We start from the raw sequence: 20,270 nt of genomic DNA, 5'->3' as shown, positions 1-20,270 counted from the left end.
CCCTACCTTCCCCTTTCGCGAGCCGGTCATGCGCCCTGCACCTTCGCGAGAAGCGCCGCGCGCAGCACCGCCTTCCACACCGACGGCATCCCCTCAATCTCGCCGCTGCCGAGCCCGAGCTCGTGCATGAGCACGTCAAGCGCCTCGGTCTCACCCTGTGCGGCACCGCGCGCGAGCTCGAGAACCTGCTCCGGCGTCGTGAGTTGGATCGACGGGAGCGCGAAGAGCCGGGCGTAGCGCTCGAACGCGTAGGAAGTCGAGAGGGTCGAGAGGAAACCGGCGAGCTGGTTGAGAGGCAGCTCGGGCCTGGGCTGCGCGAGCGACGGACTGTCAATCGGCACGGACGTATGAAGACGCGCAGGAGACGAACTTGGACAGGCGTGAGCTCATGCTCCTTGGGCTCCTCCGTCTGCTCTCTCTTGACGTCCACTTCGCCGTCGTCCTCACCCGTGAGGTCAAGAACATCGACCTCATCTTTCTTGGGGATAGGGCTGACGCGACGAGTCGACGGACCGGCTGGAGGAGGAACTGGCCCGCTTGCTGCGACAGGCGGTCCGATGGCCGGAGGAGAAGCGACGGGAGGGCCGGCCGGAAGCGCGGGAGAAGCGGCCTCGGGAGAGCTTGCCGGTGCGGGTGCGTGCTTCTGTGTGCGCCATGGGCTTGAGCTCAAGGTCTACGTTCCCTTGATTCAAGCGTACCTGCGTGGGCTCTTCCTTCTCCTGACCGCCCTTGTCAGCAGCGTTCCGCCTCGCCTCATCCTTGATTCTCGGGCCGCTGCGGCCGTAGTGCCCGGACGATGGCGGGCTACCGAGCTGCAGACAATGAGGATGGTCAACTGCACTTGCTTGACGTGCTCAAATGGATCGCGCGACACACCTCGTCCTCCTCAGTCCAAATGCCCGAAACGCGTGCCTCCTCTTTGAGCGCCGTCCACGCGTTAGTGCCGAGGGCCGCCCCAATGTCTGCCGCCACGTTCTGCAGATCCGCGGCTCTCCTCAAGTACGCGGGCCACACGCGGCTTCTGACGGCATCGTGGATCCACTTGAGGCGCTCGAGGCCGTTCCGTTTAACCTGGTCCTTCCGACGCTCCTGCTCTTCCCGCATGTTGACCTGCACATCAGAAGATGGAGCGGTGAGAGCATGCGAGTGGGCGAGGTTGATTGAGCGGATCGTAGGCGGAAGGTCGGAGTACCGGCGGTGCGGGCAAAGCTCGATGTGAACAGGGCACGACGGGGTGGTGCAGTAGAACTTCAAGGCCTGGCGGGAGTTCCCTGGCGGGCTGGAATAGCACCAGTCGCACTCCCAGCCTGCCTCGACTGATCAGGACCAGTCAGGATCGGTCGCGAATGTTCAATCCCCGCCGACGAGGGAGCAAGCGTACGTGCGAGGTGGTACACTTTGATCGCCAAATCGTCGCCATCCAGCCAGCTCGACCACTGCGAGTACAGCTCGAGCGAGTGATGCGGGACGGCCATGACGAAAGCGACGGGGGCGGAGCGGAACTCGGACGTGGAGGGGCTCGAGCCTGCGTAGATCCACGAGCGATGAATGAGAAGTGCGCGCTCGAAAGATGCGAGTGAGGTGCGAGCGAGAGAGGCGGAGGGAGAAGCGAAGCGGAGATAAGCAAGGCGGAGCGAGCGGGCGAGCCGAGTCGCTCTCGCCACCAGTGCGCGAGGATAGATTGCATGCGAGTGCGAGTTTGCGCAGAATACAGACAGAGGCTAGTAGAACATGACGGTGTGCAAGAGCTGGTGCGGGTGCTTCTCCTGCTGCCGTGCGAGAATGTCGTCGATTTCGCTGTCGAGGTCTCGCGATGCCTCGATCTGCAGAGGAGACTTAGGTCAGAATAGTCGTGTCACAGGGAGAGAATCGCGCGACGCACAGCCGCGCAGAGCTCGAGCAGGGCCTTTCCCGCAATCAGTGCCTCCTCGTGATTGTCCTTGATCTCGACGTTGATGACGTGCACCGGTCGGTTCATCTCGCCGCCCTTGGAGAGCAGGTCTGTCCACAAAAGGACAAAAAAGCAGTCAGCGCTGCTCGAGGCGTAGTGCAGCCGGGTGTGAGAGAACGACCGAAAGCGCACCGTCAATCACCGCATCGTAGCATCGCTCCTCGCACGTGATGACGACGTCGGCGACCTTAGTGCTCTCTTGCCATCGCTCGGGCGCCTCCTTGATCTTGCGGTTACGGTCAAGCATGGTCAACAGGCCATTTGCCGTGTACCTGGGGGTGCAAGGCGGGTCAGATTTCGGCTGTGTGGCGGTAGGAGGGTCGCACGCACAGTCGCTCATCCTTCTGCTTCAGGTCCTGGTACATCTGTTCGTACGGCGTGCCAAACGCGTAGATGTTGGGGCGGTCGATGCTAGGTCCGGGCAGGCGCACTGCAGAGCCCGTCCCCGCCGAGATGACGCGGAAGTTCGCTTTTCTGTGCGCCCACGGGATGAAAGGGATGCAGGTCGCGTTAGTCTGTGTGTACTGAGCAAGCCCGGATGCGAAGATTGGACGCACGACAGGACGTTGTGGCCCTCCATCGAGCGGTTCTGGTTGCTCGCGCACACGACGCAGAACGTGACCCTCTTCTTCCCGCCGTCCTGCTTGTCCATGTCGTTGGCGATCGCGGCAGCGTTCATCGCTTGCGGCGGCGGCGTTGCCATCGGCGTCGTGCTGGACGGCGGAGTGACGCCTACGAGACCTGCGCCCGAACCGGGTGCAGGCCCACGCCCCGCCTGCGTGTACGACGGGTAGCCCTGCTGCGGCGCCGGCGCGTGGCCGTACGCGCCTGGCGCGCCATTGTAGCTCGCCGGTGCGGGCGGGGTCGAGTAGCCAGAGGGATGAGGCGGGGTCGCAACTCCGTTCGGCGCTCCTGGCGCTCCGTTGTAGGGCGATCCAGTGCGCTGTCCGTACTGCTCGCGAGCTCGCAGGCGCGGGTCAGCCGACATTGTTGCAGCACCGCCGGGGTGATGTCGTTCGAACTGATGAAGACGGGTCGCAGCGGCGAGCGGCAGTGCGGGAGGCAGCGACGAGTGTGCAGGTCTTAGTAGAGCTCGCCGTGCGCTTCTATAGCTCGTGCGGCTTGAACTGCGCGGCTTACGAGAGGAGGCCGCGGTGCAACCTGCGACGACCTGTTTCTCTGCCCTCGACCGTTCGCTGCCACCTCTCTATTGGGCTGCACGACTCGTCTAGAGCTCTTCAAGCATGTGCACTCTGGCTTCGTGCGACCTCGGCTTCTCCCACCCGGCATCTGGGGCTTAGCTTGTGCCTCGTCTTCTGTGCCAGAGCTCTCGGCTTCTGCTGTCGTCGCATGTTCAAAGACGAGCCTGAAACTGCGAGGGGGCTGTGACGGCCGCAGGGATCTGCGACTGGGCAGGGCAACGGGACATTGGCCCCGTCGTTCTGCTCACAAGTGCTGACGCTCTCGCGCCCTTCGCACGCGGACACTGGCACCACGAAGTGGCTCATTCTACTCAGTCTTGCGTCTGTCCATCGCCTTGTCGACAACCACAACGGTCGCGGCCCTTGCCGATGCAGCGAGAACAAAATTCGCATCGTGCTTCAAGTTTGCCAACGCGAGCTTCGCTGTTTCGAGCCTTGCTCTGCAGACTGCAGCAGATACTGCATGTCCTGCGCTGTTGAAGTACCTGGCCCTACACGCTTGCACAGTGATTTCCGGCTTGAGCAGTGAACAATGCGCGTGGCCACGCAGCAAACTCCACTCGCCATGCGCACACTGCTGGTTGAGGCGGCGGGAAGCACAGCTGGCACACTGGGCTGGTATTCGAGTGCGAAGCCGACATAACTTAGAAGTACCGACAACCGAGCCGGTTCTGCTGTCCCTGGAAATGGGCGGAATCTCCGTTCTCTTGCTTGACGGCCTTCGCTGTTTGCATGGGCAGCATGCCTGGCTTCCGATAACCACGTTGAGACCGCCGTCTGCCTGCGCCTGAGACTTATGCGCGCTTGGTCCGTCATGAGCTGGTCATGAAAAAGTCATGGCTCTTGCATGGCTCTTGCATGGCTCAGTCTCCGCCTCCCGCGGTGCAGTGTCTTTCGCGTTCCGCAATACCGTCTGCGTACGAACGCGCTCAAAGGAAGCTGAAACCTCTTTTAGGCTTCGTTGTACCGTAAGGAGTGGTCGAAAAGACGATCTGTCAAGTCGAGGCGAGACACGGCATCCCGCACCTTCGTCTACGTGGCAGTCTTGTGGCAGTCCCCTCTCGACGGGCACCTCGATTTCTTCGTCGGTAGGTACATAATTCCCGGTACCGGTAGCGTCCCGTGGCGAGAAAAGGGTGCGTTTCAGGCATGCAAGTGCGCTCCCTGTGCGTCTCACGCCGTCCGCAGTCGGAGAGGCACGGCTGGCCCCGGGAAAAGGAGGGCTCAAAGAGCTCGTCTAGGAAGGGGTCGAGCCGGTCGTCTCGCTCTCGAAAGCGTTGATGACACGCCGCAATTGCAGGGAAACAGGCGGCGTGGTCGGCGGAAGCCCGTCAGATCTTCACGCGCAAGTCTGCGCGGGTCAAGCGGGGGTGCAGGTTGTCCCTCGGCGTAGTCGCTCTCCACGCTCTGCCCGGCGCCAGTCCCCAGCGCACTTAATCGTTGGTGTACCTTAGCGACAGAAGCGTGACCCCGGACTTCCGGCGCCGCTTGCAGACGGTTTGAAGCTGCACTCACAGCGGTCCGGCAAAGGCATACTTGCCTTCGCTCCCCTCGAACGTAGTGTGCAGGCTTTGCGCTGCCTGGTGCGTGCTTTCGGGAGCTGTAGGGCTGCGCTGCAGGGTGCACTGACCCCGACGAGCGATCCGCAGTCGGCCACCCCGCCGTCCCCGTATTTTGGACGGCCTCCTCTTTCCCCTCGCCATCTCCTGATCACCTGATCGAGCGCTGCTTTTCTCCCTGACCGGGCCTCGTTGGTACACCGCACGCGCTGCACGGGTTGTACGCCTCGTCGAGCGACGACTCGCGCGCCTCTGCGTCTGGGCGATGAGCGCATCGCTGCAGTTGGCTTCTTCAGCAACACCGCCTGCAGGCGCGGGAGCCGTGGGAGCAGCGCCGCCAGCACCTGCGCCCAAGCCCAAGCGGTCTCAGTTCATCGAGAAGCTCCACCAGTGCGTCGGCGTAGTCCCGCACGCCGTCCCGCGCCGTGAGGAGCTGACTCGCGGTCACTCGCTCGCGCAGGCTGCTCGAGTCGCCGTACGACGCCAGCGCGCTCCACTGGTGCGCCGACGGCGGCTCGTTCGAGATCACGACCGACGACGGCAGGGCTCGCACGGCCCTGTCGCCCCAGTTCGACTTCAACTCGTGCGTATGCCGGCGGCGTCGTCCCCCCACATTGCCGAACCTCGCTGATTGCATCACGGTCGCGTGCGAACGGCAGCTTGAGCAGCTTCATCCGCCAGCTCAGGTGCGTCTATCTCTACTTGGCACACGTTGCTCCTGCTGAACCGCGTTCGCCGCCCTGCAGCTACTACAACTTCAAGTGCGCGCAGCTGACCGAATGGCCACTCTTCGACCCGTGAGTCTGACTTTGCTCCCGCATGCAGGCGTCTGAGCGACCGCAGGAGGTCTGTGGAGCGGCGTGTGGCGACTTCGGCCAGTTTCATCGTCTTCAGGTGCGTGAGTAAGCCTTGAGAAGCGCGGGTGGAGGCTGATTCGTCCCGTTCCCGCAGTCACCCTACCGGCTTCTTCATCCGTGGTGACAACACACAGCTCGACGGCATCATCCGCAAGGCGAGGGTGCGCTCCGCGAACAAGAGGCGCGGCAGCGTCGCGTCGACCACCTCGAACGACGACGCACCGAGTCCGACCGGCTATGGCGATGGGCAGTCCGATTACCAGCAGCCCTTGCCGTCATACTCGGACGGCTCGTCGCTGCAGCAGCTCCCGTACGGCCAGGGAGGGTCAGCACAGCGCCACTACCAGCCGCCGACTCTCCCACCCGAAACGTACGCCGCCTGGCGCGGGCACCCGCCGCCTTGGGTTGGCGCAGCAACAACCGGCGACAACGGTCGCTACAGCTTCTCGTCGGCGAGTTCGACCGGGAGCACGGCACCCTCCGCTTCCTCGCTCTACACGGTCCCAGGTTATGCGCCTAACCCGTTTTTCTCGCCCGCGCGGCGATCGAGCCTGAGCGACTATCGGGTCGGCGGTGTCTCGCCTGGCACGAAGGAGCTGGAGCCGCATCCGGCTGCGGGCTACCCTCCTCCGCTTCCCTCGCCTCTCGGCCTTCACGCCGCGAACGCCTCCGACTATTCTTTCCCGTCCGCTCCGTATCAGCCGCCGGCTCAGCAGTCAGGCGGCGCTCTCCCTGCCGATTGGTACAACGGTACGGTGCCGCCGACGTCGAGCGTGCCCTCCGGGCTTGCCGTGTCATTCGACCCGGCTCGTCGCGCCTCGTTCGCCAGCCATTCCACGAACCCATACGCCAGCGATCCTTCGTCTTCCTACGTCTCGTCTTCCCCCGCCTTCTCCATGACGCTTCCGCCAATGCAACAGCAGCAGCAGCAGCAGCAGTCAAAACTGCCGCACAACCCGTTCAACCCGCCACCAGCTCATCTTCCTCCGCACCTCGGCCCGGCGTCGAAGCTCGCACCATCCGCTCTGTATTCGGCGGCGCCCAACGACAGTGCCACGCATTCGTATGCGCCCACGCACGCCACGCCGCAGAACCACCACTTCCTCTCGTCCTCGCCCGCCCCGTCTGCTTCGTCCGCTTCGACCGTTGCGCAGCACGCGCTCGACCACCGCCCGAGCTTCCCGCATCTGAGTGCGCCGGGCCTACCTGTCCATCTGGGCGGCACGGCGTCGTCGCCTTCACACGGTTCCGCTGCTACCCCGCCACAATCGCAGCAGTCACAAGCGTCATACGCCGACTTGCCGTACATCCCGCCGCCGCTGCACGACCGCAGTGCGGGAGCGTCGCCTGCGCCTGGCACGACAGGAGTCAAACCTGTTGCACCGGGCGGAGGCGCGGCGTGGGCTGCGCCGACAGCGGCGATGCCGCAGGGCGCGCACGGCGTCTTTGCCGGCTGGGCAGGTTTCGGGTCCGTCGGCGGCGCTGGAGGCGCAGACGGTGGTGGCCAAGACGGCGACAGACACTGATGCGAGAACACCGCACCCTCCCCTCTTTTCGTTGTGCTTTGCTTCTTCCCCCCACCCTCCGTCCCTCTCTTCGTGCTCGCTCATTCCCGCCCTTGCTTGCTCAGTGCCCTCGAGGTTTGTACCGTCTCTCGACACGCCCCTCGTCCGTATGTGTTGCCGAATCATAGCTTTGCCGTTCTCGTCTCGAAGCGGGCCAGAGACGCGTTTGAGAAGGCCTCGACGAAGAGGAGAAGATGGTTCTTTCGTGCTCGATGCAAGTCGCGGTGACACCTCTCTGTTCTCGACACGCCGCCTCACGTAGAAAGCAGTGGCAGAAGCCGCAAGCAAGACCCTCTTGTGAGCTCGAGCGGGGCACAAGGGACGACACAGGCGAGCGCACTTCAGTGCTCTCGTTGCTTGTGTGCGAGGAGTTGCTGAACTTGATGCAGGTCTTGTGCGCCCTTCTCGTGACTGCACAAGCAGCGGAGTAGGGAGTCTATCGTCACGTGCGGGCAGTCGATAGCGGGGCCCGGTGATGAGGAGACGCGAGTGACCCTCCTGCAAGGGGACGGCGGCGCACTGGCGTGCCAGACAGGAGTGCGAGGCTCTTGAGACGAGGACTCGAAACCTAGAAGGGCAAGCAGAGCAGGCGGAAATGGAGGCTTCGCTCGGCCTCGGCGCATGTTGATTGAGAGGAACTCGGCTGACGACGGGGTCTGCTGGCCCGAGCGGTGCGGTGCAGCGGCGGCTCCTTCCCTGTGCGTGCTAGCGGTGCTCGTGCTGGCTGTTCTCGTCGTGCTCGCGGGCTTCAGTCGACGCGCCCGACGCGCTCTCACCGTCGCGCTTGTCCGGCGGCGCGCCTTCACCGCCTCCGCGCCGTCCCCGCCTCGCCGCGTCTTCTGCGCGAGCACGGGCAGCTCGTGCGCCCGGTCAGCGCTGGCCACGGCGGGCCTGCACGCCGTCACTCTCGCTTCGCCTCGCTCCTTGACTCTGCCGCGCCTCTGGGCCCGCACGCGCCGCTTCGCCTTCTCGACCCTCGGCAACGCCGACTAGCTCCATTCCTCGCCGCGAACGGCTCCCGTGCGTTGTCTGCTCGCTTGAGTAGCGTGCACATGAGTACACTGACGCTCGTAAGTCGCGCATACAGCTGCTTGTGGCCGTGTGCCCGTCCAAGCTCCCCCACTTGCACCTTCGCCCCTCTCCTTTTCTCGAACGCACGCAGATCTCCGTCTTTCCGGAGACTCGCAGGGCTCCGTGAGGTCATATGGCTGCCGTCCTCGTCACCCCGCCGCCCTCGCCACCCTTTCCTGAATCTCCAGGGTCCCTCTCGTCCGCGTCGTCTTCCAACACGACCCTCTCCTCGTCCTCTACAAAGGCACCCGCACCTACCGTCACGTACACCTCGTTCGACGCGGCCAAGACGGCCATCCCCCACCCTCGAGCGACCCCATCCGCCGCGCAGCATCCCACCAGAGTCGGCAGGACGGCCGGACATCGCTCGTCGCACTCGATGAGCCGTCTCCCCACCACTTCTGTCGCGCCCGAGTCGAGCTCGAACCGCTCCGGTGCAGTATCTTCGTCACCCTCCATGCGGCGCAGGACGCACCGCGCGTCGCACTCTGTCACTCCGGCGCCGGCGTCCTTTGTCCTCGACCAGCCCGCAGGCAGCTCGAGCGCGGCAAGCACTCCCGCACGCAAAGGCATGCCGCAGCGCTCGCGCACGCTGTCCTTCTCGACAACGCAGCAGGCCTTCCTCCCCGCGCGGCCCCGTCTGTCGCAGAGCACGAGCAGCGTCCTCCCGTTTCCGAGCCTCGAAGAGGGCAAGGTCCCGTCCTCCGTCAAGCTCGACCGCACGCCGACGACTGGCTCGTCGGCTAGCGCAGCGCCACCGCTGCGAAGATCGCGACCGACCAAAACCGTGGTCTCGGCACGAGGGCCGAACTCGCTGCGAGTGCCCGGACCGGGAGGGCGAGCAGGGCGGGCGGCCGAATCTGCAACTGAGTACCTCGAGGCCAAGGTCGTCATCCGTGCGTTCCAGGCGTTTGCTTCCCGATTTCATCCCCTGACTGACGGCTCTCAACCGTACAGTCGGCAGTCAGGGCGTCGGCAAGACTTCGCTCATCAACCGCTCGACGACGGGCCACTTCAGCCATGGCCGGTCTTCCACCATCGGCGCAAGCTTTCTCACCAAGAAGCTCACCGTCGACGACACGCGTGTGCATTTCCAGCTGTGGGACGCCGCGGGCCAGGAGCGCTTTCGCGCGCTCATGCCGCTGTACTACCGAGGCGCGCAGGCCGCCGTCCTCGTGTACGATGTGACGGACGAATCGAGCTTGCAGGACATCAAGTTTTGGATCGAGGGTGCGTGGCCTTGACTCTTCTCCATTGGAAGCGAGGCTAACCACGACCAATCTGCAGAGCTCCGCAAGAACATGTCCGACGAGCTCATCATTCTCGTCGTCGGCACCAAGGCCGACTTGGCTTCGTCCTGTCCGACCATCCCGCTCGCCGACGCTCAGCGCAACATCGCGCTCTGGCTGCACGAGCTCGACAACCCGCCTTCGGATGACGATCCGCCCGCGCCTGAACCTCCGGCACCGCCTCCTATGCACCCTCGCAACGCATTGCCTGGCTCTGCTGCTGCCTCCAAAGCCTCTCTGACTCGCTCGCGCACCTACTCCACCCCGCTTTTCGCCGCGTCGATCCCAACCATCACGACCACCGAACCACCTGCTCCCACGGATACTACCTCTACGCGTCCGAGCCCTCGCTCTCACCACTCTCACTCTCAGTCCGCGTCCGTCTCGGGTGGCGTCGCGCCGCGTGCTCGGGGCATGTCGACCATGCTCGGCTACAGTACACCCTCGCCACTCCAGCCCACCCTCCCGTCTTCCTCGCACCCACCTCCGCCACAATCCGCTCCCGCCTCCCGCCCGACAAGTGGACTCGTCTCGTCAGCGACGATGCCGGACCTCAGCGCCTACACCCTCGCAGGACTGAACCTCGCAGGGCTGTCGAGCGCGTCCACCGGCACGACCGCGCTCGAAAGCCTGAGCATGGTGCGGTCCTCCTCGGCCGGCGCAACGAGCTCGTCCAGCGGCTCGAGCCCGACCGCAGCCGGGACGTCTCCCTCGGGCAGCAGCACGAGCGCTGCACCCTCGCTGCCGCACAGCGCGTCGTTCAACCTCCTCAGCCTCTCGCACTCGCTCTCATTCGCCGGCGCACAAGTCGCCGCCTTCACGCACCGCGGCGTCTCGAACGTGACGTCGTCTTCTGACGCGCGTGCCCGCGCGCGGCGCCAGTCGGCCGACGAGCGCCTGCGGCGGGAATGGGAGGCGTACGCCGCGACGCTGCGCGCGCGGGACGAGGCCGAGCAGGCGCGCGTGCGCGCGATCGTCGAGGCCTGCGCGGTCGAGGTCGTCGAGGTGAGCGCCAAGGACGGGTGGGGCATCGAGGAGGTGTTTTGGCGCATTGCCGAGGGGCTCATCGAGCGCCGCGAGGAGATCGAGCGGAGGCGGACCTTGAGGAGCAGGGACTCGATCGTCCTGCGCGAGGACGACCATGTCGACGTCGAGAAGAAGGGGTGGTGCGGGTGCTGAGGCGTCCGCACGATTCGCCTCGAATCTCCTCCCAACCCCTCCCTTCCTCTCCCCTCTATCTTTTGCTCCTTCTTTCTCACTTTCGCAGCATGGCGTCCCTTCGCACTTTCTTTGTTTCAGGCTCCCTCTGTCTCGTTGTCTCTATCACCCGTTTTCGCGCCCCGGCTCTCGCCTCCCCCTTTATGGGTGCGCATCGCGCCGCCCTGCGTCCTGTATTGCGCCGTCATTCCGGTCTCTCGCATCTCGTTCTGTCCTTTCCCTGTTGATGCTGGTCATCCCCTTCGTTCTCAAGCACCCCTTCCGTCACCTAGCGCATCCTCCCCTTAGTCGTCGTCGTCGCTTTGCTAATGAAGCGCAACCTGTATGATCTACGTCTCTTGCGGCGCGTGAGAGTCTCTCAACGACAAGCTGCCTTGGGCAAGGAGGAGTGCAATAGGATACAACGTTGCAAAAGGGGAAAGGAGCGACAGGGGAACAGAGGGGCGTCGTCTAGTCTAGTCGAGCGCAACCTCGGCGCCGATGCCCTTGAAGAGGGCCTGGAGCTTCTCGGCCTCCTCCTTGGTCGCGCCCTCCTTGAGCGTCTTGGGGAGCGACTCGACGAACTTCTTTGCCTCTACGAGGTTCATCCCGGGCATGATGGCCTTGACCTCGCGGATCGCCTTGGCCTTCTGCGCCGCGTCGATCTTTGTCAGGTTGACGTTGAAGACGGTCTTCTCCTTGGGCTTCTCGGGCTCGGGCTCGGCCGCGGCGGCACCCGCGGCGGGCGCAGCGGCGGCGGGAGCGGCAGCAGGAAGGGCAATGTCGACGATGTTGAGACGCGACTGCGCAGGAGGCACGGAGTCCGTCAGCCACTGAGCTGCGGCACAGGACAGCACAGCACACGCGGCTTGCTGCTATGCAGCGCAGGACAGCTGCGCACGGCAGAGACGCACCTTGAGAGCATCGACGAGGTCGGCGGCCTCGAGGAGGGTGAGACCGCTGATCTGGTCGACGATGGCGCTCAGCTTGGGGCTGAGGTTGGCAGGCGGCGGGGGCGGGGTCGAGGTGGATGCCTCGGGCGTCGGCTCCGCGCGGAGGTGCGAGGTCGAGGAGAGCGAGCGGAACGACGCGACCCGGCTGCGCGCGCGTGTGATGGGTGGTCAGCGTGAGGTCTGTAAGGACTTTCTAGCGCGTCAAGGCAGCTTCGAGAGAAGCAGACGCACGGAGACGGGCGGGCGAGGCGGAGGAAGCTTTGTGCGACGGGCGAGACACGAGACTGCGCGCAGGTGCAAGGGTCAGACTGTGTTGGGCTTCTCGGTGCGAGTCTAGCGAGTGCACGCACCATCTTGTGAGCCGAGAGCGTGCGGTCGGGGCGGTGAAGGCGGGCCAGCTCGCTCTGTACGATTCGCCAGGCGACAAGTCCGACTCGCGCGCGCCTTTGTCCCGCCTCCCCTCAAGCTCTCCCAAGGCTGTACAGCCACTTTCTGCTCGCCTTGCGCTCGCTCGTACGAGGCATTCGCGGCACGCTGTGTGCTTGCCCGTCTTGCTTCTCTGTCTCGCTGGCCGAGAACAGCTGCAGCCCGCTCGTTTCACCTCGCTTCACTCGCTTGTGCCCCGCCTCGCTCTCCTCCCCACTTCCGTCCCGCCAGCCTCTCTCGACCACGGATGCGCTCCCGCATGCCTTCGCAGTCGCCCGCGCTCCCGTCGTACAGCAAGCTCGATGGGCAAGCGCCAGCAACACATCGACGCTCGCCGTCGAAACTCGCTTGGCAGACTCGCACCCAGGCTGCAATCCGGCGACCAGTCGTCCTCGTCTCGGCATTCGCCGCTTGCCTCGTCGTCTACATCCTCGTGCAGAGGCCAGGAGCTGAGAGCGCGCTGCCGGCGTCGAGCCAGAGCCGAACAGGCGACGGCTGGCACGACTCGCTCGACCGGCTCACCGCATCCTGGCGGACAACACCCCGACCGCCGACAGAGCACGAGCAGAAAGAGGCGTGCAACCCGTTCGAGGCGAACGGGCGGCTCACGGTCGATCTGGACGACCCTCGCGATACGGTGTGGACGCCGTACGACCGCGAGTGCGAGCCGTCCAACCTCATGACTGCGCTCTACCGCCCACCGGGCGACACGGCGCCGCTCATTCCTCCCGCGGCCCTCTCTGGGAGCAAGCACAACCGCGCCTTCCTCCCCTGGTTCCGGAATCGCACGATTGTCCTGCATGGCGACTCGATCGACCGGTACCACCTCAAGGACTTTTGCAGCTTTGTCGGCGGCAAGCTCACCAACATCGACCCGCACCACCCGGCCTCGCCACCTATGTGGATCGAGCCCAAGGGCGACTCGAAGCGTCGCGAGATGGAACAGAAGTGGCGGGACCGGCCCAAGGAGGGGTGGGAGTTGACGAACCCGTGGGTGTGCGACATCGAGGAGTACGGGACGACGCTTGTCAGCATCTTTACGTGGGGGCTGGCAGGTGCAGAGGAGTTCTTCGAGATGGAGCGGTGGTACCATCCGCCAGGTGCGCCTGCCCCAACCCAAAGTGCTTTCCGTGCGCGGGCTAAACTCCTCGCGTCACAGCGCGATGGACGGAGCGCATGGACGAGATTACCGTGCCGCTGCTGCAAGGTCTTGCGAATCATCTGGACCGACCGCAGATCACGCAACCGGACCTCGTGGTCCTCAACTCGGGCTACTGGGACCTTCGCAAGTACACCGAGGGTGCGTCTACAGCATCTGATGCTGCATACCGAGCCGCGCTAGGGTTGTGCTAACGATACGCTGCTCGCGATACTGCGCGCAGAGGACTTTGTCGCCGCCGGATTCCCCTCGCGCCCCTACCCCGAAGATTCGCCGATCCCGTACACCAACCTCTCGCCCGAGCGCGAGAAGCAGTGGGAGCGCGATGCGCGCGAGGCCATCCGGCATGCGGCAAGGACGTTCCGCGGCAAGGAGGGCAAGGCGAGGAATGGGCCGGCGCTGCTGTGGCGCACGCTGCACCACCCGCCGCGGCACAACTATGCGCCTTTCCCGGTACGCTGTGCTTGCACGGTTGTGATGACGGGTCCATTTCACTAACTCGATACGACCCGCGCAGCGCGTTTTCGCCCTCGACTCGCTCGCCCGGCACATCGTCTCCGACCTGCGCTCGTCCTCGCCATCTTCACTCGGTAGCAACGTTGAAGAGGCCGACGAGGACCTCGGTCTCGCGCACCGGCTGCGACTCGACGAGTCCGGCCGCATCATGCTCGGGCAGGAGCACCACTTCCGCGACTTGCTGCACCCAAAGGCTGTGCCGGGCAGCTGGATCTGGGCCGACGTGATGCTGTATGAGTGCGTCTTGCTCTATCGCCTTTCTGACACTTCTTTTTGCTGCAATACTGACTAGACTGATGATCGTGCAGGCTGAAGCGCGCAGTAGATGGCGTAGACCGGTAGTTTCCTGCAACATGCATTGCTTCCTCGGGTGCTCTCTCTCCTTGCGACAATGACTCTTGCAGTTTTGCTTGCTTGACTTGCTTGACTTGATGACACCGCTTTGTTACAATGGCAGCGTTCTATGCTGGGGTGCTGAGGCGGTGTAAGGCCCGGCCGCCGGCGCCTTCCAAGCGAGGCGCGCCTCCTCCGTAGTCGCGCCCCTCCCCTTCTTTTCCTCCGGCTTACTCCCTCTCAACTAGCCCTCGTATAGATCGCTCTGCTAGAGCTTTCTGAAACCTTGTGGTTGCACCGTCCGACTGCCCGTCGCCCGCTGCAAGCTATACGCCCGTCAGCCTCCGTGCGGACCGACCCCCTCGGCCCTCACAGGCGGGGGCGCAAGCCAGATGTCCTCTCTGAGAATCTGTCCGTGCCTCTCTGACCAACTTGCAGGCTATCTCTGCTGACTCATGTGCTCTTCTGCATGTTGCGTGGTTTGCTGGCTGTAGAGAGGGTTCCGGTCTCACGGACGCGGAGACATCGAGCAATGGTCTTCCCGCTTGGTACGCCCCATGGCCTATTCCCTAAGGCCAGTTTGCCATGCTCTTTGCCAGTTGTTGCCCATACTTGGAGCACCCTGTTCAGTTCCCCATGCATCACCACAATCGATGCTGACCGTGAGTCTTTTCAGGTCATTGACGCCTGCATGCTCAAAGGCAATACACTACAAAGCAAGCAGCGTATCAAACAATTGCAGTGACCAAATTGGTGCACATCACTGCTACGCCATATGCGCACATGGTATTTTCAAGAGGTGCAAGACATAACAGAGGCTGTCAATTCACTACAGTAAGACACCTTCCTCCAATACACCTCAGACAAGGCGCCGCGGCGCATCCACTGATTGCCTCAGCCAAATTCCCTCACCAAGAGGAAGCTCGCAGTCAGTGCCACTGTGACGTCAAGCGGGCCTGCACAGGAGAATGCCTTGCGGCGGACCGTGCCAGTGACCTTGTAAAAGTTGGATGCTGCAACCTTACGGCCACCACTGCGTCTTGGAAGCTTGCAAAGACAGTGTCAATGCCCATCATGGGCAGCCTTGCCACCATCCCATTTCTTGGTGAAGGTGTCCTTTGCGTTGACGCCGGGCGCGGACGTGTCTACTGTGATTGAGCGGGATAAGACAAGGAGCTGTGTCACATCAATGTCAATGTTGTGAGCACGCAGCCCAAGTGACAGTGGCTCGATACTCACATGAAAGTGCTTGGTGCCGGCTTGGCGCTTGTCGCCAAGATACCGCTTGATCTGCTTGTACAAGGTGCCACGCAAGCAGTCGGCCTCAAGCACCTCATCTGATTGCAATGGGCGCCAGTTTCTACCCGTTTTGTGCTGCAGGCCACCATGCGCACCTCAACAAGGCAGCGCTCGATCTCCTGCTTTGTCCATGGGCTGAGCTCCCACCTGCTCAACATGTACTTGAGCATGAGCAGTCCCCACAGTTTGATGCACTCTGGCGCCGACTTTGCCGCCGGGAAGAAGCTCGAGAGCTGGATCGTTGCTTGACCTTGTGAGCTGAGGACCTGCCTGTCCGGGGTGATGTGCAGCTAGAGAGTTGAGGGAGTCTCCTTGAGCATCTTTGTGACAATGGCATTTGCCAATGGGCCGCTGCACAACCATTGAAGACAGCGCAAGACCGCCTTGAGGGCAGGACTTGGCGCGACGATTTGAGGCAGCGTCAGCTCGAACGAGCTGTCCATTGCGCGCGTCTGGTATGCACACTGATCTGTGAGTGTGCGTAAGTTGTCAGTACATTGCCAAGGTATCCAGCAGTCAAGCGCACTGTGTGGCCGGCAGCCAAAGTTGCGCACTGGACGACTCGCGACAGCTGCAGTTGTGCAAAGCAGAAGAAAGTCGGTAAGCTACTCATTGAGCCTGCTGCACAAGGTACCTACGCACCACAGAGCCCGTCTTGGAGCGGCTTGGACAATCATCGTGCTCGGTCAGCGTTGGACGGTGCACAAGTGCGCCGCGGGAGTAGGCGTAGCTTCCGCCGAAGCAGGTGAGAGTGAGGACCGCGCCAACCAAGAGGTGGTAGCCATACGCCCTCCAGCTGAGGATTGGGACTTGAACAAGGCAGATGTTGGATGCTTTTGTCTCAGAGGAGGAGAGGAAGGTGACGCCAGACATTGTGTTGCCCTTGAAGCCGTTGCGCAAGCTGTTGCACAAGTGTTAGTAGCTTTAACTCTGTAGACTTATTCTGCATGCAACTCACGCAACGCTCTGCGCCATCATAATCTGCTGGGCGGGCTCGGTGCGGTGGAGGAGCGTGCGAGCGCTCGAGAGGGCGCCCTTTGGAAGAGGAACGTCCATCTCGCCAATCTCGTTGGCCGCCATGCGCCCTCCCGTCAGCCACAAAACCGCCGCTTGCACGTCTGCCTCCGTGCTGAATACGCCCGTCGCGTGCAGGACTCTGCCCGCGCCGTCGTACGCAGCCTCGGACATGACGAGCGTGTCTGGTGCCGCGTCTGCCACAGCCCACCTGTTTGCCAATGCCTGCCTCCAGTACACAGTCTTGCCAAACGCGTCGGTGGGCTTCCAGGGCCTGACGCGATTGACGACGACCGTGCTGATGACGCCCTCCTTGGCAACGCGCACTTGCTGGGCCGTTGTGTCGGCATCAAGCAGTGTTTGTGCCTCCTTGAGGGCGGTGAGGACCGGCGCATGCTTGACGGCATAGGGCGAGGCTGCCGAGTCGCGCTCTGTGATCGATTCGTCGAGTGCGCGCTGCTGCTGGGGGCTGAGCGTGCGGCGCGCCCTGCTGGTGCGCTTGACGGCAACGGCAGGCGGCGTGATTTTACGCGTGAAGCCGAGCTTGGTGCCTGTACCCTCGAACGCCCTGCAAACTGAGGCAACGTCGATCACCATCCCGTCAAACGCCACGGTTGTCTCGGCGCGGAATGAGCAGGAGCCCAGGCGCGGCACCAGGCGCGTCCAGACAGTGATGACGCCGCCAGTGCCGCTGCCAAAGAGCTCCCATTGGCCGCGGTTGCTGCCGATGTGTCCGACAGGGAGATCGACAGCGTCGGCGGCGGTCGAGACAACGTTGACAAGAACCTCCGTTCTGTTTGGCAGGCGTGAGACAACATCCTTGGCAATGGCGCTCGTAGCCGCGTGCAGGCTGACATTTTGGATGGTGCTGCCGCGGAGGCGGCCAACGACGCGCATGGTCGCGGCGGTGGACGAGGCCAAAAGGCTCGTGCTGACGTGAATGGGAGACGCATGGGTCAATCCGCCCAACCGCGTACGCATGTGCGCCGTGCGGCCGCCAGCGCGGTCGGCGAGCTGGTCAATCGCGTCGTCTTCGAGCACGGCGAGGCGCACATCCGGCTCTTCGGGGCAGGGCTTGTCGCTGCCTGCCCCAATGGAGCCGCCCTCCTTGTCGCGATTGTCATTGCCATTGTCATCGCCGTCGCCCTTGCCGTCGTCGTCCGCTGCACGCCCTTTCCCTTTAGGGTCGCGGTTTGTTCTTGCGCGTTTGGCGGGGCGCGCCAACTTGTCGCGCTTCAATGCAGGTTGTACAAGGGACTGAAGTGGACCCTGGAGGATGGGCGGGCACGCAGATGGCGCGGATGTTCAGGACGAGGCGAGGACTGTGGGTGGAGGCGGCGGGAGGGGAGCCGGTGCAGAGGCGTGAGTCGAGGGGATTGCTGGCTGGACCAAGCTGCAGTTTTGGTGATGGAGCCTGACAAAACGCAAACGGAATTTGTGTGCGCGAGGGAGACCGTGGCGCCGGTCGCGGCGGGGTCCCCGCTTGGCGCCGGCAAAAAGTTGTCAAGCTTGGGAAGCTGAGGGTGAGAGCTTGTAAGTCATCCGGCAACCAGTTGCAAGCTGCAGTGAGCGCACCTGCTCATGCGAGCATGTCGCCTGCTCGTCCTGAGCGTCCTCGTCATCTACCTCGGCGTCTCCCTCCTCTTCTCCTGAGCCCTCAATATTGATGTACCTCTCTCTCTGTACCCGCATCATCTTGTCCGGCCCCCGCACAAAGTTGCCCCTGACGTTGAAGTGGGCGTCCTCGTCCTCCGAGTCGTCGTCGTCGCTCTCGAGCGGTGCGCTGTCCGCAGGCCAGGCGTTGCGGACGGCGGTGGATAGTGTGCAAGGCATGCTGGTGAGAGCAAGGAGAAGCGGCAGCAGGAGAGAGCGAACGGGAGCAAGAGCGGCAGAAAGCGACGGAAGAGAGCGGCAGAGGGTGAGCGACAAGAGCGTTCAGCTCAAGGGGAGTCGCAAAGTTCAGTTGGCAATAATACACTCTCCTGGGCTTCTGTGCTTTCCAGTCACGCTCACAGAGGTTGTTTGCAGACGGAGAGACGCGAGACGGGATTTCAGGCAAAACACGGACAAAGAGACTGCAGGAGAGGGAAGACTCGCGGCAGGCAAAGCAGGTTCGGGCACGACAAGAACAGAGGTACTACTGCGCACATCGGTAACAGCAAGCGGAACGGGCAGGACAAGCCCAACGAGGGCAAGGATGGGGACGATGAAGACCTCAGAAAGCATCCACGTCGTCCTTGACGGCGTGCTCCTTGCTCTTCTTGGCCTTCTTGGCCTGCTTGACCGCGCGCTTCCCTGCGTCGTACTTGGCCTTCGACATCTTGGACCATTTGCGCTTCTTGTCGAGCTCCTTGGCGGTGATGCGGCTCGCCTTGGGGTTGGGGGGGCTCTCCTGCGCGCTCCAATCCCTTGTCAGCCTGCGTCGCAAGGAAGGAAGCAAGGAGAGGAGACGCACGAGCCGGTTGTTGCCGGCGAGGCGCACCTTCTCGTGCTGCGGCACGCTGTCGTACTTGGGGTCGGCCTTGAACTTGGCGAGCTTTGCCGTCTTGAACTGCGCGGAAACCGAGCGTCAGCCGAGGTGTACAAGCGCGCAGGATACACGCGCCAACGCACGCGCTCCCAGCCGTCCTTGGCGGCGGCGGTGTTGGCGTCGTCAAGACGCTTCCGGTTGGCGTCGGCGACGACCGCGTTCTTCTTCTCCATCACTGTAGAGCGAGGGTCAGTCACAGCACGAGGGAAGGCCCCAAAGAATCGACGCACGCTTTGTCGGGATGAGGTTTTTGTCGCGGCAGACGACGTTGGCGAGGCGCTGTCTTCCGTCTGCAAGCGAGCAAGCGGCCATCAGCGCGATCCCCCAAGACGCGACTTTGAGTACTCACAGTTGGGCGGCGGGTTCATGACAAGCGTTGGATACATCTCCTCCAGGCGAGTCTTCATGCTTTTGCCCTGCTTGTAACCCTCAGACATGAGCCTCGCGACGCCGATGCCGACGCCCGGAGGCATTGTGTACAACTCGGCGCGGCAACCACTGCGGGGCTTCCCTTTGGGCATTGCGGAGAGTTCTGCGCGGGTACGGGCAAGGTGGGAAGGGGACAGTCGAGGGTGAGGAAGGAGGAGAAGGAGAAGAAGGAGAAGAAGCAGCAGACGAGGCGTCCCCGCATGCGCGCGGCGGGGCGTCAGGCAGCGTCAGAGGGTCTGTGTCCCCTGATCTCTGCCAGAAGGCCTGAGCAGGGTATGAATGCCTTGCATTGCAGTTAAAACACGTCTGGACGCGTCCGTTGGCGGGCTGGAGCAGAAGCGAAGGCGCACGGGCCAATGTCAAATGCAGACAAGTAATTTTGCGTAGTCATCATTGTTGCACCTGCTGATCGTTTCTCGTTGCTGTGCTGTGCTCCCAGGGCTTCTGCGCCCGCGTGGAGTGTCCGAATAGTGCGCCCGACGTCCGGCTGCTTGTTTGCCTCGGCTTTGATCCTGTCTGCTCTTCCTCGCTGGCCTCGTCGGCCTCACTCTGGGTTTGCCCCGCTACAGTGCACGCTGCCCCGCCCTCTTGCTGGAGCAAGCTCTGGCACGGTGCGAACAATGCAGCACTTGTCACCCACGGTTGCCGAGCGCGTTCTGGCTTGCCTCAGAGACGTCGAGGAGACATCGGCCCTCTTTCAAGACACTTCGCAGTGGTGCGGCGTGCGAGTTGAAACGCCGCCCCTGAACGGGAAGCAGATTGCATTCTCTTGCGCAAGCTTTATTGGCAAAAGAAGAGAAGGCGGGTGAGAGTTCACGTGAAGGGGGGGGGGGGGGGGGGGCCCCCCCGCGGGAGTGTGGATTTTCCACGGGACGTTAATTTATTCCACAGTGTTTGCGGTGTTGATATTGGGTCAAATT

The 20,270-nt window shown here is 63.2% G+C and overlaps 8 protein-coding genes across 8 annotated transcripts; 3 read left to right on the top strand and 5 right to left on the bottom strand.

Moving 5' to 3' along the window:
• Nucleotides 1–26: 26 nt before the first annotated feature.
• JCM10292_000656 (uncharacterized protein) lies at nt 27–1,475 on the bottom strand (the record flags this gene model as incomplete). The annotated part of the gene is made up of 5 exons (XM_076650860.1): nt 27–311; nt 371–643; nt 699–812; nt 877–1,316; nt 1,382–1,475. The coding sequence occupies 5 exons, from the start codon at nt 1,473–1,475 to the stop codon at nt 27–29; spliced, it is 1,206 nt and encodes a 401-aa protein (XP_076503541.1).
• A 246-nt stretch (nt 1,476–1,721) lies between these two features.
• Nucleotides 1,722–2,939, bottom strand: SSU72 (RNA polymerase II subunit A C-terminal domain phosphatase; the record flags this gene model as incomplete). Its single annotated transcript, XM_076650859.1, has 5 exons — nt 1,722–1,823; nt 1,883–2,001; nt 2,084–2,223; nt 2,282–2,425; nt 2,509–2,939. 5 exons carry the CDS (start codon nt 2,937–2,939, stop codon nt 1,722–1,724), a joined length of 936 nt encoding a protein of 311 aa, XP_076503540.1.
• A 2,038-nt stretch (nt 2,940–4,977) lies between these two features.
• On the top strand, nt 4,978–7,095 carry JCM10292_000654 (heat shock factor family protein; the record flags this gene model as incomplete). The annotated part of the gene is made up of 6 exons (XM_076650858.1): nt 4,978–5,102; nt 5,173–5,295; nt 5,372–5,398; nt 5,459–5,473; nt 5,538–5,606; nt 5,664–7,095. 6 exons carry the CDS (start codon nt 4,978–4,980, stop codon nt 7,093–7,095), a joined length of 1,791 nt encoding a protein of 596 aa, XP_076503539.1.
• Nucleotides 7,096–8,338: 1,243 nt separating this feature from the next.
• On the top strand, nt 8,339–10,673 carry JCM10292_000653 (uncharacterized protein; the record flags this gene model as incomplete). The annotated part of the gene is made up of 3 exons (XM_076650857.1): nt 8,339–9,101; nt 9,163–9,435; nt 9,493–10,673. The coding sequence occupies 3 exons, from the start codon at nt 8,339–8,341 to the stop codon at nt 10,671–10,673; spliced, it is 2,217 nt and encodes a 738-aa protein (XP_076503538.1).
• A 494-nt stretch (nt 10,674–11,167) lies between these two features.
• MNP1 (mitochondrial 54S ribosomal protein bL12m MNP1) lies at nt 11,168–11,997 on the bottom strand (the record flags this gene model as incomplete). The annotated part of the gene is made up of 4 exons (XM_076650856.1): nt 11,168–11,494; nt 11,606–11,789; nt 11,876–11,928; nt 11,995–11,997. 4 exons carry the CDS (start codon nt 11,995–11,997, stop codon nt 11,168–11,170), a joined length of 567 nt encoding a protein of 188 aa, XP_076503537.1.
• A 332-nt stretch (nt 11,998–12,329) lies between these two features.
• JCM10292_000651 (uncharacterized protein) lies at nt 12,330–14,087 on the top strand (the record flags this gene model as incomplete). Its single annotated transcript, XM_076650855.1, has 5 exons — nt 12,330–13,170; nt 13,230–13,370; nt 13,453–13,682; nt 13,747–13,982; nt 14,054–14,087. The coding sequence occupies 5 exons, from the start codon at nt 12,330–12,332 to the stop codon at nt 14,085–14,087; spliced, it is 1,482 nt and encodes a 493-aa protein (XP_076503536.1).
• A 1,053-nt stretch (nt 14,088–15,140) lies between these two features.
• On the bottom strand, nt 15,141–18,224 carry JCM10292_000650 (uncharacterized protein; the record flags this gene model as incomplete). The annotated part of the gene is made up of 7 exons (XM_076650854.1): nt 15,141–15,254; nt 15,318–15,368; nt 15,473–15,610; nt 16,020–16,278; nt 16,336–17,624; nt 17,822–17,908; nt 17,967–18,224. The coding sequence occupies 7 exons, from the start codon at nt 18,222–18,224 to the stop codon at nt 15,141–15,143; spliced, it is 2,196 nt and encodes a 731-aa protein (XP_076503535.1).
• Nucleotides 18,225–18,606: 382 nt separating this feature from the next.
• JCM10292_000649 (uncharacterized protein) lies at nt 18,607–19,442 on the bottom strand (the record flags this gene model as incomplete). The annotated part of the gene is made up of 5 exons (XM_076650853.1): nt 18,607–18,783; nt 18,847–18,942; nt 19,005–19,096; nt 19,152–19,211; nt 19,271–19,442. 5 exons carry the CDS (start codon nt 19,440–19,442, stop codon nt 18,607–18,609), a joined length of 597 nt encoding a protein of 198 aa, XP_076503534.1.
• Nucleotides 19,443–20,270: the final 828 nt, after the last annotated feature.

Source organism: Rhodotorula paludigena, assembly GCF_050403205.1.
Source record: "Rhodotorula paludigena JCM10292 DNA, Rt_paludigena_JCM10292v1_ctg42, whole genome shotgun sequence".
NCBI classification, from domain to species: Eukaryota; Fungi; Basidiomycota; class Microbotryomycetes; order Sporidiobolales; family Sporidiobolaceae; genus Rhodotorula; species Rhodotorula paludigena.
This window is presented reverse-complemented; position numbering and strand designations above follow the sequence as displayed.